This window comes from Mauremys mutica, chromosome 16 (genome assembly GCF_020497125.1).
Source record: "Mauremys mutica isolate MM-2020 ecotype Southern chromosome 16, ASM2049712v1, whole genome shotgun sequence".
In the NCBI taxonomy this organism is placed as follows: Eukaryota; Metazoa; Chordata; order Testudines; family Geoemydidae; genus Mauremys; species Mauremys mutica.
This window is the reverse complement of record NC_059087.1, coordinates 19779783-19792212: the sequence shown is the minus strand read 5'-3', so window position 1 is coordinate 19792212 and position 12430 is coordinate 19779783. Positions and strand designations below refer to the sequence as shown.

Genomic DNA, 12430 nt, shown 5'->3' with positions numbered 1-12430 from the left:
TTCTTGTGATGCCAGGAAGTTATTCTCCCCAGTACAGCAGAATTCATGCTGCCCTTTTCTATGTGGTAGCTGGGGTACCTCTGCAGGTTTCCATCAGGAAAAAACAAATGATTCCCTTTTCTGTCATCTCTGGGTTTGAGTGCTTCTGAGAGCAGAGCTCCAATTTAAGAGTTGCTGCGTTTCTCAGGGGGACTGTGAACTGCTACTGCAGCCAGTGAGCAGGGGGCAGATTTGCATGAAGGGGCCGTTCTCCAGTGCTGGGGGTTTAAGAGAGAATCGGAGGGTCCCAGCCAGAGACCCATTTGCCTCAGGAAGCCGAGCTCATCTGGATTTCCACCATGGCCTGGGCCCCTCTGCTCCTCATGCTGCTCACTTACTGCTCAGGTCAGCTGGGAGGGTTGACTTGTTCCAAAACTTTGACCAAGGACTGTGATTATTGTGTTGTAAATTCAGGCCAATCAAATGGTTTTTTTTGGAATATCTCTGCTGTTGAAACGTGAAAGCAGCAGATCAGTGGTCAGAGATTTTCAAAACATTCTTGGGGATTCATCTGGGCTTGTGCAGCCAAATTTCTTGCCATCCTTTGAACATCCCTAGCATGAGACTTCGTAACAGATAATGGGATGTGGGGCTACTCAACATTTATATATTCCTGTTTTTATTCTTGTTTAGGTGCCAGTTCACAGCCAGTGCTGACTCAACCCTCCTCAGAGTCTGTGTCACCAGGACAAACAGCCAAACTGTCCTGTGCCATGGGCAGTGGGTACAGCCTTAGCAGTTACAATCTGTATTGGTACCAACAGAGATCTGGCCAAGCCCCTCGCTTTGTGCTGTCCGGTACCACTAGCAGAGGTGATGGGATCCCAGATCGATTCACTGGTTCCAGCTCTGGCAATGATGGTTATTTAACTATCACCAATATCCAAGCAGAGGATGAGGCTGATTATTATTGTGCCATGTGGTATGGCAGTGGTGGAGTGTCCCACGGTGATGAAGTCATATGGGGAACTGAGACAAAAACCTCCACTGTCCTTCTTCATCGTACGTCCTGCTGTGAGTCCACTGGATAGGGACAGGATTGGTATAAGAGGGAGGGAGGTGGAGTCAAGCTATTCCTCCAAAGAGATGTTTTCAAAACTATTCATTCAGATTATTCAGCAAAATGTTAATGAATTGAAATATTCAAAAAAATCAGTGCTTTGAACTGTTCTAGGACAGAACAAGGAGCTAAATAGGAAGCAAAATTTGTCATGAATGAATCATCCGGCTCTGCTGAATGAGAGTGGCTGATGGGAGTCACAAAGCTGAAATTACAAGCTAGAATTAATGTGCATAATTGTCAATAACTCGGAGATTGGTTTGAAGTGAACCTGGGACCGCAGCTGGCGAAGAGACCACCCCCGGTCTGCAGCTCCCAGAAGTGAATCCAGTAAAGGTTCAACGTGGGAGAAATGTCTTTGAAAAGCTCTTGTCCGTCACCCAGTTGTAGACATTTTGAGGAAGTGAGGAGCAACTGTGTGAATCAGAGCAGCCCAGTGGCTGGCAAAGATTGACATAGTGATGGTAGGTGATGGCAGGTGTTTAACAGAGGGTGAACCCTGGAACCATTAAGTCTGGGAAGGACCTATGTGATGTCTGGCTGGAACAGTAATAAGTGTTGTTCTTAAATGCTGTTCTGGTATTTCCCAGCCATGCTATTTTGCACCCATCATTTTAATCACACTTTTAGTCTCATCACTGGCTTCCCATAATCATTTAATTGGTTGAAATCACTGATAAGTCTTAGAACATCTGGAAACCTTTGGCTGCCAGCTGTGAAGCTTGTGGCACTGCAGAAATAGACTGGCAGATGCCTTTTCAAAAGCAGCTTGAGGGATGTATATTGTCAAAGGAGGCTGTTAGGGGCATGGGAAGCATTCCAGCACGAACTGCAAGCCAGAATACAGAAGTCCATTCCCAGAGCATTCTTTGTGTCCTGCAGGTTTCGCACTCCAGGTCTGAGGGTTCCTTGTTCGGTGTAATCTAGACAAAGGTTCTCCAACTTTGTCGCAGCGGGGACCATGCCTGAATGGAGAGAGTGTCTTGTGGGGTATTTTGCCTCCCATTCATGATTGTGATGACCCCACCTCCCCTCCAATTTGTGATCGATAGTGTCCCCGTGGCAACCACACAGTGATGGTTGACATGGAAATACAAAAGAACTGAATGAATTTATAACAATTTTGATGCAATTTAGCACCTAGAAACCAGGAGGAGGAGCCAGCACCATGTCCTCTCACCACCAGGGAGCATTCCAAACACCACAGTTTGAGAGCCACTGATCTCGACTTGTGCTTGTCATTTTCCTAAGATCCTCCTTGTCCTGGAAGATTTACCGATCCTGGTTGTTTCTCAAGATTGGCGTGGGAAATGGTGCCTCTAGCCTCGTGAGTGCCCCCTGGTGTCAGGGCCCAATGTTGCAGACATCTTTGTTCCAGCGCCTAAGTTGGAATTTTTTTTGGGGTAAAAAAGCTCAAACTAGTGTCCCAAAGTCTCTCAGTGATCAGCCCTTCATTTGGGCTCGGTCTCCAATCTCCTTTCTTGTCTCCCCAAGCTCTGGTATTGAGCACTGGCCCCTCAGGGCTGCCTCCCTGAAGTCTCTGCTCTCCTGTGGACTCTGGCTCAGGCCCCTGTGCTGTGTCCCCTTTGCCCTTGGTGGTTCCACCCTCCAGACTGAACTCTCCTTTCTGTCAGGCCCAGGTGTCCAATAAGTTATTACCTGGTGCACCCTCGGCCCTCTGGCTGAGAACCAGAAGTAACTAATTAGGTACATCTATTGCACCTGTGCCATAATTCATTGACTATTAATCCCTTTCCAGCCCCTGAGGGGGTTTCACCTCATCACAGAAGCATATTTAGCTGTATTCTCATAATTCCTTCAGCCAGGAGCGACTTGCTGGCCCTGTCTATCACAGCTATTGCACCGGATGTTGCAGCAAAGCTGGTTGATTCTAGCATCAAGCTCGAGCGCTAGGAGAAAGGTGCTCCAGTGGACTGGATAAGAGCGAACAGCTATCTTCGCTTGGTGGTTTATTCTGAATATATGCAATTGCAGAGTGTCATTTCCTGAGGCTCATTCTTGTCATAAATAAATGTCGTCCTAGTGACACGGAGGGCTCCATGCACTCTGTGAAGCTTCATTCCCACAATGGGGGTGGCGCTCTGTGTCCCTGCCAGGCACTGAACAGCAGCCGGCCTAGCCAAACTGTTCTAACTAGCCCAGGCTTTGGGACACAATTCATGGCCCAGGGGTTAGTCCCATCACTGGTGGGCTTTGCTCTCGTATCCGGTGCTGGGAGTTGTCACACACACACATATATGTACGAGGGTTCTGTACAGATCACATCGCTCAGCCAGCTGCATCTTTCCACTCCCTCAAGCAGCTCAGGGAGGGACTGGCGTTGGAAAAGCCCAGCAGAAAGCCGGATTCCTCAGCATGCCCTGCCCCCACTGAGGAATGCTCAGTTTATTACGAGACACCAAGTTCCAGCAAAGCCCCTGGGGACTGTGACTCCCATGGAGACAACAGTGCTATCAGCGTGCATGGTCAGGAGCTAATACTATCATCCTAGTTTTTTAATCAAAATATTGTGCAGTACTAGGTCAAACGCTTCACAGAAGTCCAAGTACAGTATGTCAACACTATTTCTTTATCAACCAAACTTGAAATCTCATCAACAAAAGATATATTAGTTTGACAGGTTCTGTTTTCCATAAACCCATGTTGATTCACGTTAATTATGTTATCCTCCTTTAGGTCTTTATTAATTGAGTCCTGTATCAGCTGCTCCATTATCTTGCCTACGATCACTCTCAGGCTGACAGGCCTATAATTACCCAGGTCAGACTGTTTACCCTTTTCAAAAATTGGCACATTTCTTACAGTCTTCTGGAACTTCCTCAGTGCTTCAAGACTTACTGAAAATCAACATTAATGGTCCAGTGAGCTCCTCAGCCAGCTCTTTTAAAATGCTTGGAGGCAAGTTAGCTGGACTCACTGCTTTAAAAATGTCTAACTTTAGTAGCTTCTGTTTACCATCCTCCAGAGATATTAGTGGACTGGAATGTGTGTTATCATCACCATACAATGGGACTGCATCATCTATTTTTCTCCAAATGCAAATATTTGCATTTGTTATATATGACAAAAGACAAGCTTTAAGCTACACATACCTCTTCTTCAGTCCTGTGTAAGCTCAAAAGCTTGTCTCTCTCACCAACAGAAGTTGGTCCAATAAAAGATACATTATCTCACCCACCTTGTCTCGCTAATATCCTGGGTCCAATATGGCTACAGCAACACAGCAATGAGGAATGGCCTTTTTGGTTCTGGCCTCTAGGTGGCAATGTCTGCCCATTATACTGTGTGTAGCTGGTACTGATGAGCAGGTCCCTGGTGTGTGATGGAATTAGATAAATACCGGGTGGTTCTGTGCTCTCTGTGCATCTGCTGTGAACTGAAGCAGGCGAATGTGCAGAGGAGGAAGTTTTGCTCCTGCATGCATGGCAGGTTTGACCATGAAGGTATTCACTTGCTCGTCATGCACTTCTTGCACGTGCATATCCTACCCCGCCCAGCAGTACTGTTTGTGTAATACTGTTAGTGGGATCATTGGCAATTCTCCAGTGCAGTTGGTCATTGGGAGAGGAGTATGTACCCAGTACAGAGAAGATTTTTTAAATCCAGGGTGTGAATCCCATAATGAAAAATGGACATAATTCTCTGCAGGAAAACCAAGAGAATTAAAATCCCCTCTTTCTCCAGTTTAAATGTGTGATGTATTTCTCAGGTCCTCATGCTTTAAACATATTTCCCAAATTAGTTTTACTATCATTGTTCCATCACTGTGGCCCCTGCAATGGGCTGGGGGTGCCTCTGCGCAGTGGGGGCTGGGCATTGTCTGGGATGGGACTTTGACTCTGCAATTAGGTCCTCCAGGAATATGTCCGAGCCTGGCCACTGAGGCCCTGATCCTGTTGGGGGCTGAGCAGCTCCTGGGAGGTGCACAGCACTCTCAGCTCCCACTGCAGGCATCAGGAATGGAGGGTGCTCTGCACCTGGTGGAATTGGGCCAGTCTGGAGCACAATATAGTCTCTGCTCGTATGTGTGTTTGTTGGGTGCACTTGTCCACACATCCGACGAAGTGGGTATTCATCATGAAAGCTCATGCTCCAATACGTCTGTTAGTCTATAAGGTGCCACGGGACTCTTTGCTGCTTGTCCACACAGTCACTGCAGTTGTACATGAATCGATATCTGGGCACACAAATGATCAGACTGAGGCCTGGCTCTCCATCTCCTTCCATAGCAGGGATGTGCACGTACAGCTTTGGGAATTACACGTGCAAAGCAGGTGCACAAATACAAGAGCAAAAATGCCAGGCCCCAGGAGTATAGACTGTACTTCATTCCTGGTCTCCTCAGGGGCACTGGGTCAGGTGATAAGGGGGGGTCATGAAGTAAATGCTCTTCGTTGGGGGGAAGCTGCTGTTTGGTGTCATGCCAACCTGTGTACAGGGTCCCAGACACAGAATGGGGGGACCTTATTAATACATGGTATAATAATAATTATAACTGAAACCTAGGATGTCTCCTGCTCAGCTCCAGGGGCTTCTCTCTAGGCCCAGAGCTCCCCACACACGATGAGTATCTATTTGTATCAGGTGAAAGAGACTCTCCAGTGCTCCACCTGCGTTCCTCCATCAGGGCAATCGGTCACCATCCTCCAGTGAAACAACTGCAAACTTCACCAACTTCTGTTCTCACTTCACTCCACGGAGTATTCCTGGGGGTAAAAGAGAAACTTTGCCCCAGGTGTTAGCTGGAAGCTGTGCAGTAGAGTGATTCATAAGGAGGACAAAATGAAAATTTACTGACAAAAAGTTCCCGGCACAGGATTTTCCTGGGAGGCCAGGATGCTAGTTAGTGCTCTCAGTAACAAGTGTGGAATTCCTGCTGTGCTTTTCTTTGCAAGGATTGGGGTCTGACAGAGTTTCTAAAGAAAGAGAAGCAAAAGTTGAAACATCCGAGTGTCCTGTGCACCACTCCTCTGGGAGCTGGGGAAGCATTTATATCATGAAGACTGGGCTTCATTTTGCCCTCCTTACTGCCCGGTGCCCTCCCCCCACCTTTTTTTTCTTGAGCTAATCAGGGAGTTCTCTGCAGCATCATAGGAAAAAAGTAATGCTCTCTCTCCCTGTGTGTATGCAGCTATCTCTTTGTGTATCTGGCCCACATCACCATAATACTGGAGTGTCTTTCCCCTCTCACAGACATGAACCCTCCTGGGATGGTTTCTTGTTCTTCTGATAGAGAATGAGGGGAGGGGCTGGCAACAGAAGCCAGTGAGCAGGGAGCAGATTTGCATGAAGGGGCCGTTCTCCAGCACTGGGGGTTTAAGAGAGAATCGGAGGGTCCCAGCCACAGACCCGTTTGCCTCAGGAAGCCGAGCTCGTCTGGATTCCCACCATGGCCTGGGCCCCTCTGCTCCTCGCGCTGGTCACTTACTGCTCTGGTAACTTTTCAACAAGATTATGAGCACTAGCTGTAATTGTTATACTGTAACTTCAGAATAATAGAACATTCCAAAGGAATGTTTCTGCAGGTTTATTTTAACTTGGGTGACTGATGGACCCTGGGACTTGGTCACTTTTAATAACGTCTAAAGACTCAGTTTATAGCTTCAAGCTTTTATTCTTCTTTTAGGTGCCAGTTCACAGCCGGCGTTGACCCAGTCGTCTGCAGAGTCAGTGACTCCAGGCCAAACGGCTAAACTCTCCTGTGCCATGAGCAGTGGGTACAGCATTGGCAGTTACACTGTATACTGGTATCAACAGAAGCCTGGCCAAGCCCCTCGCTTTGTGCTATATGATACCAGCAGCAGAGGCGATGGGATCCCAGATCGGTTCACCGGCTCTAAAGACTCCTCCAGTAACACGGGCTATTTAACCATCTCCGGGACACTGACAGAGGATGAGGCTGACGATTACTGTGCTGTGTGGCACAGCGGTGCTCCTCACAGTGACACAGTCAGATGGGGAACTGAGACAAAAATCTCCTGGTTAACCCACTTGCTACAGAAGTTGGTTTATAAAGTACCCAGAGCCAAACTCCTCTTCCCAAATGATCTTTTAATAATATGGCAAACTAGCTGCCACAACATGCCCCCTCCTGGCTGGCTGTGGCATTGCAGCACCTTTTGCCTCGGTTTCCCCTGCTGTTCTTTGGCCTACTCCAGCTATATAAGTGTCCTGGCTCTCTTGCTGTACCACTTTATAGAGTCTAGTCCCTTCTGGGTCCTGTGCCTCAATCCATCCCAGGATCCAGGGGCTGGCACACTCCTCCCCCTTCCCTCAGGGACTCAGGTAGGCTCCAGCATACCAGGCCCCTGTCTCCAGTCAGGCTTCCAGTTTTCCCCCAGAGAAACTTGTCTGGTGTATTCCCATTTCACCTCTCAGCCTTCCTGCAGACTGCTTCTCAGAGAGAGGGAACTCCCCACCTTCTCTGGTCTGGGTTTTTCCCTGCAACTGGGCTCACCCAGCTCTTTATGGAAACAAGCCCTGCTCTCCTCCAGCTGGACTTTAATTTTTAATTAGGCATGGCCCACCCTCCAGGTGGGTGCCAGCAGGCAGGTTAGTTGTACTCTCAGGCTGATACTAATCCTTTCATGGCATGTATGGGATAAACACCCACCGCAGATCATTATTAATCCAAACTACTCAGGCAATACTTTTCATTACGAACACGTTCAAATAAATCAGAGTCAGCTCACAAATCAGTTCAGAACAAAAAAAGGGGGCTAAATATGAAACAAATATAATCTGTAATGACAACAGTGACCAGCTCTGCTAATGGATATGGTTGATGGGATTCATCTAATTAAAAATATAAGCTAGCATGAGTGTACAAGTAATACCCCAACCTCTGTGAGACTGGTTCGAAGTGAACCTGAGCCTGAGACAGACGACTCCCCATCTGACCCAGAAACCTGTCCCAGAACATGTTCGTCCATGAAGCTTGGCAAAAGTCTATTGTCAGTCAGCCATTCAGAGATGTTATGCAGAAGTGGAGAGCAGCTTTGTGATTGGAGAGCAGCGCAATGGCTGGAAGCTGGACTCATGATGTCTGGTGGGTACTTGATCCAGTGTACAGATGGAGTGGTAAAAGGTTTCAGTCCTGAATGCTGCAAAGTGGCTCAGTATTTGGGAGCCCTTTGTTGCTGCCTGTGACATTTGTGTTGCCACACAAGCAGGACTGACAGGAGCTTTTCCATATGTAGCTTGAGGTATATGGACTGCCAAAGAGGACTGAAGGTCCCAAGGGCCTGATCAGGGTCCCCAGATGATCTTCAAGACAGAAGATTGATCCTGATTCTGAACGCATTCTCTGTACCATGCAGTCGCCATAGTTTCGTACAGTTTGGGGACATGCTGCAGCAGTTTCTTCACTATTAGCTGCCTTGATCACTTGTAACCAAGTCTATAGATGTCAGTTTCCTAGGATCGCCCCAGCACTGACAGGTGTAAGAAGATCATCTGTCCAGTGTTACTATTGTCAGGAACCCATTGTAAACTTCGGAGATATTAGGGACAAGCGGGGGGAAATGAGCAGTTAAAGGGGGTGGGCCAGGAGTGGAGAAAAATAAAACATGGAACTAATAATTCATGTGCCAAACTTCGCCTCAATCAGTTTGCTTGTGTGATAGACCCATTTATCTCATTCACTGTCTGTTCTGTCTGGTTAGATTGTAAGCCCCTCTTTGGGGTGCTGTAATAATAACAGTGCTGCAGAAATTTAACTCCAGTTTGGATTGAGGTCTAGAGACCTTGAGCAGGTGATCCTCTGTTAACAGAACTATTAGATTTTATAGTTCATTTACTCCTGGGTTCAGTTTGGAAGGAAACTTCCCAAGCACTTAGCTTTGTGTGCTACACGAATATTTCATATCAGCCTTTTAGTGGTCCTTCAGGCAAAAGTTTGCTTCTGGAGTCTGATGCACATACATCTGTAGCTTCACAATGCCACCTGCTAAGAATGATTCCATGCCCTGTGTGTCAAAAGGGGTGTTGCAACAAAGCTGGACTATTCCAGCATTGCAGTCAAGTAACCAATCTAGCGTGTGGGTGCGGGTCACTTGCCACGATTATCTGGGTATTTGTCACATAATTGTTTCTGTGCACTGCAGAGGCCTCGAGCACTGGTGCACTGCGGGCTTTCCTAGTCTTTACCAGGGCACATAATAGTCTAGTCTCTTGTGGGCTGTGACACTTTGGTCTCATTTGTTGGGTTTAGTGTGCAGGTGCTGGGAGGTGTTGGTAACCTGTGACATACAGGAGGACACACTAAGTGATCTAGTGGCCCCTCTGGCCTTAAACTCTATGAATCTGATCTGGAGCCGTGTCCTCCCATGCACTGTGTCAGAGCAAACAATCCTTCTTCAGTGTGTGGTTTATTTTAAATGCCCAGATTGCAAGCTGTCACTTCCCGAGTCTTATTCGTGTCAGACATGAATTATTTCCTAGGCATGTTGCTGAACCATGGCTATTCCTTGGGTGCCTCTCACACATACTCCAAGAAATTGAATTCATAGTAATGTCTCCCTTTTATTTCAGCCTCATAAGATTTTATAAAATGCAAAGGGAGTTTTGCCTTTTCTCTCTGGCAATTCCTCTCTCAAGTGTCAGGCAGACTGGACAGTCTCCCCCGCCCCTGCTGAGAAGCACAGCCAGGAACACTCACCCTTCCTTGGATTAAATATCTCTGTATATTACACAGAACCTCACTTTTACACTTAGTCAGTGTGGCAGTTCTTTTGTTCCAAAGGGAAGCAGGAGAGAGCCAGACCACCTGGAGGGAGGGGCATCACCAGCCCTGTCGGACTCTGACTGGGCAGCCAGCCTGCTCTAAGAAGGCCAGGTTGAAGGTAGAACCCCGTCCCAAGAACAGTTCACCCCCAGTGGGTTCTGCTGCCCTCTCCTGGTACTGCTGGGAGTTCTGGGACTGTGTCATGTTAGCCCTGGGAATCGTTAAATATGACAGCAGTTCCTATTGCTTTGCCAGTTGGTTTCTAGACCTCATTGTTCCGCCAGCTGCATCTTTCCTTCCCCTGAAGGAGAGGGGGTGTGGGCCTAGGGAGTTGGAGAAACCTGCTGGAACACTGGTTTCTCCACCATGTCTCCACTGAGGAGTGCTCAGCTTATTAAGAGACACCAGACACGCACGGTCCAGTGACCTTTGTGGACTGTGGCTCCCAGGGAGATTCCAGCACAATTTGTGGAAATGGTCAGTAGCTATACACAGCGAGATAGTGAATCCCGGCCATGGGGGGTGAGTGGGGGAGGGGGACAAAGTTCAGTCAGGGCAGGTACACAGGACCTTTGAATAAATGCCAACAAAGGAACATTCTTTGGAGTCAGCACTGACCTTCTAAACAGTTGGTGGTAAGGGCTTGATTTGGGCACACTAGAAAGTCCTGTGTGTGGCTGAGTTCCAAACCAGCTGTAGAAACGGTTTCAGTTGCCCATTCATCTGTGGTCTGCACCTTGGAGAGAGCAGGAATGAAGGGAGAACTGCTCTGGAGCTCTGCCGCTCTAATCCTCCTACTGAAAACTTGGGTCACTGCACCTCAGGGATGAGGAAATGTGGGTTCCGGGGAGGCTGTGAATTCTCAGGGCGGTTAAACCTGTGGTGATGCTGGTGACATCACTCAGATGGGCGTGTGGGAGGCAAAAACAGGGTGTTTGATTTTGAAGCAGCTACAAATTGGCCTTCCCATCAGATACTCCAGTGACCGGGCTGTGTCAGTGTCCAGAGAGACAGAGAGAGCTCTTGTACCAACTGTGAAAAAGAAGAGAAATGTTTAACACTTCCATAGAAGTGGACCAAAGAGCAGATCCAATATGGCGGCTGCAATTGAGCATGTCAGACCCAAAGCCTCATTGTGGTTTCAAACAACCTCTCAGAGCGTTGCAGGGCATGGTGGGCAGGGAGGGACGGTTTGAACATCCAGCTAAATTCTGTACCTGGGCAGAGAAAGTCACCCAAACTTTAGAATCGTAGAATGATAGAAATGTAGGGTGGGAAGAGACCATCCTTCCCAGAGTTCCTAACTCCTCTGTGCGGGAGCTGGACAGAGACATTTCCCCAGTGAGCCTGTCTGTTCACAGCAGGTTTGGTGCGGGTGGGGATATCCCTTAGGAGACAGTTAGAGCCAAAGAAGTAATAAAGGACTTTTGAAAATAATTCAGGGGTTGTCAGGAGCAGAGTGACACCTGCCCCCTCCCGAGGCTCTGGGCCGTTTATGGAACAGGAACAGGATTATTTTTATATCCTGACCCAGACAGAGCCCTGTGACCTGCCCTGTCAGAGCAGCAGCCAGTGAGCAGATTTGCATGAAGGGGCCGTTCTCCAGCACTGGGGGTTTAAGAGAGAATCGGAGGGTCCCAGCCAGAGACTCGTTTGCCTGAGGAAGCCGAGCTTGTCTGGATTCCCACCATGGCCTGGGCCCCTCTGCTCCTCACGCTGCTCACTTACTGCTCAGGTGCTCTGCGGGAAAGGGTCTTAGTTACTTTATTACTGTAACACTGGACGGTATTTGAGATCTAACACAGGGAAATAGTCTCTTTAGAATTAGCCCTGGCAGTGAGACGTTGAATTTTTATTTTGCTCTATTTGTTCCCGTCTCTCAGGGTCGAGCTCCCAGTACGTCTTGACTCAGCCGTCTGCAGAGTCAGTGTCTCTGGACCAAACAGCTAAACTCTCCTGTGCCATGAGCAGTGGGTACAGCATTGGCAATTACCCTGTAATCTGGTACCAGCAGAAACCTAGCCAAGCCCCTCGCTTTGTGCTTCATGAAACCAGCAACAGAGGTGATGGGATCCCAGATCGGTTCACTGGCTCTAAAGACTCCTCCAGGAACACGGCTTATTTAACCATCACTGGGGTCCAGGCAGAGGATGAGGCTGATTATTATTGTGCTGGAGCTTTTGGCAGTGGTAGCATCTGGCTGTAAACACAGAGATGCAGGGAGATGGGGAACTGAGACAAAAAACCTCAGCCTGTGTAGGGCGACGGTATTTCCCTATGCTGAATACGGGACATGTGGTAAACGTATTCGTATTCAAGTGAGTTCCATGGCAAGCAGAACGATGCAATACAAACGTTCAAACTAACATCAAGTTGACTGAGCTCCTGCTAAAAAGAAATACTGAGTAGCTGGATTCTTTTTATTTGCCTTCCTGGGGGCGGGGGGCGGCCCTGCCAGAGGCAGTGGGGGAAGGAAGGAGCCTCCCGCCAGGCTGTTGGTGAGCTGAGTGTTCTGACCAGGGGCTGGTTCTCCACACGGCCCTGGAAGCGGGACGCGCCCCGCTGAGGTCGGGGGATATGGAGGA

General features: G+C 48.2%; 3 protein-coding genes and 1 gene segment (V, D, J or C); all 4 read left to right on the top strand.

The window, feature by feature from the left end:
• The window catches only part of LOC123351200 (immunoglobulin lambda-1 light chain-like), a 624702-nt gene that overhangs the window by 102849 nt on the left and 509423 nt on the right, over nt 1-12430 (top strand). The gene's annotated exons all lie outside the window — the stretch shown is intronic.
• The window catches only part of LOC123351197 (immunoglobulin lambda-1 light chain-like), a 668923-nt gene that overhangs the window by 153917 nt on the left and 502576 nt on the right, over nt 1-12430 (top strand). The window lies entirely within an intron of this gene.
• Nucleotides 1-12430, top strand: part of LOC123351198 — a 576764-nt gene that overhangs the window by 87667 nt on the left and 476667 nt on the right.
• Nucleotides 313-12130, top strand: LOC123351196 (immunoglobulin lambda-1 light chain-like). The gene is made up of 3 exons (XM_044990445.1): nt 313-384; nt 673-1053; nt 11729-12130. The coding sequence occupies exons 1-3, from the start codon at nt 339-341 to the stop codon at nt 12049-12051; spliced, it is 750 nt and encodes a 249-aa protein (XP_044846380.1). The 5' UTR covers nt 313-338; the 3' UTR covers nt 12052-12130.

Coding starts and splice junctions, on each gene's coding strand:
- LOC123351196 (XM_044990445.1), top strand. CDS start 339: ATGGCCTGGGCCCCTCTGCTCCTCATGCTGCTCACTTACTGCTCAG. Junction 385..672: donor GCTGCTCACTTACTGCTCAG/GTCAGCTGGGAG, acceptor ATTCTTGTTTAG/GTGCCAGTTCACAGCCAGTG. Junction 1,054..11,728: donor TCTTCATCGTACGTCCTGCT/GTGAGTCCACTG, acceptor CCCGTCTCTCAG/GGTCGAGCTCCCAGTACGTC.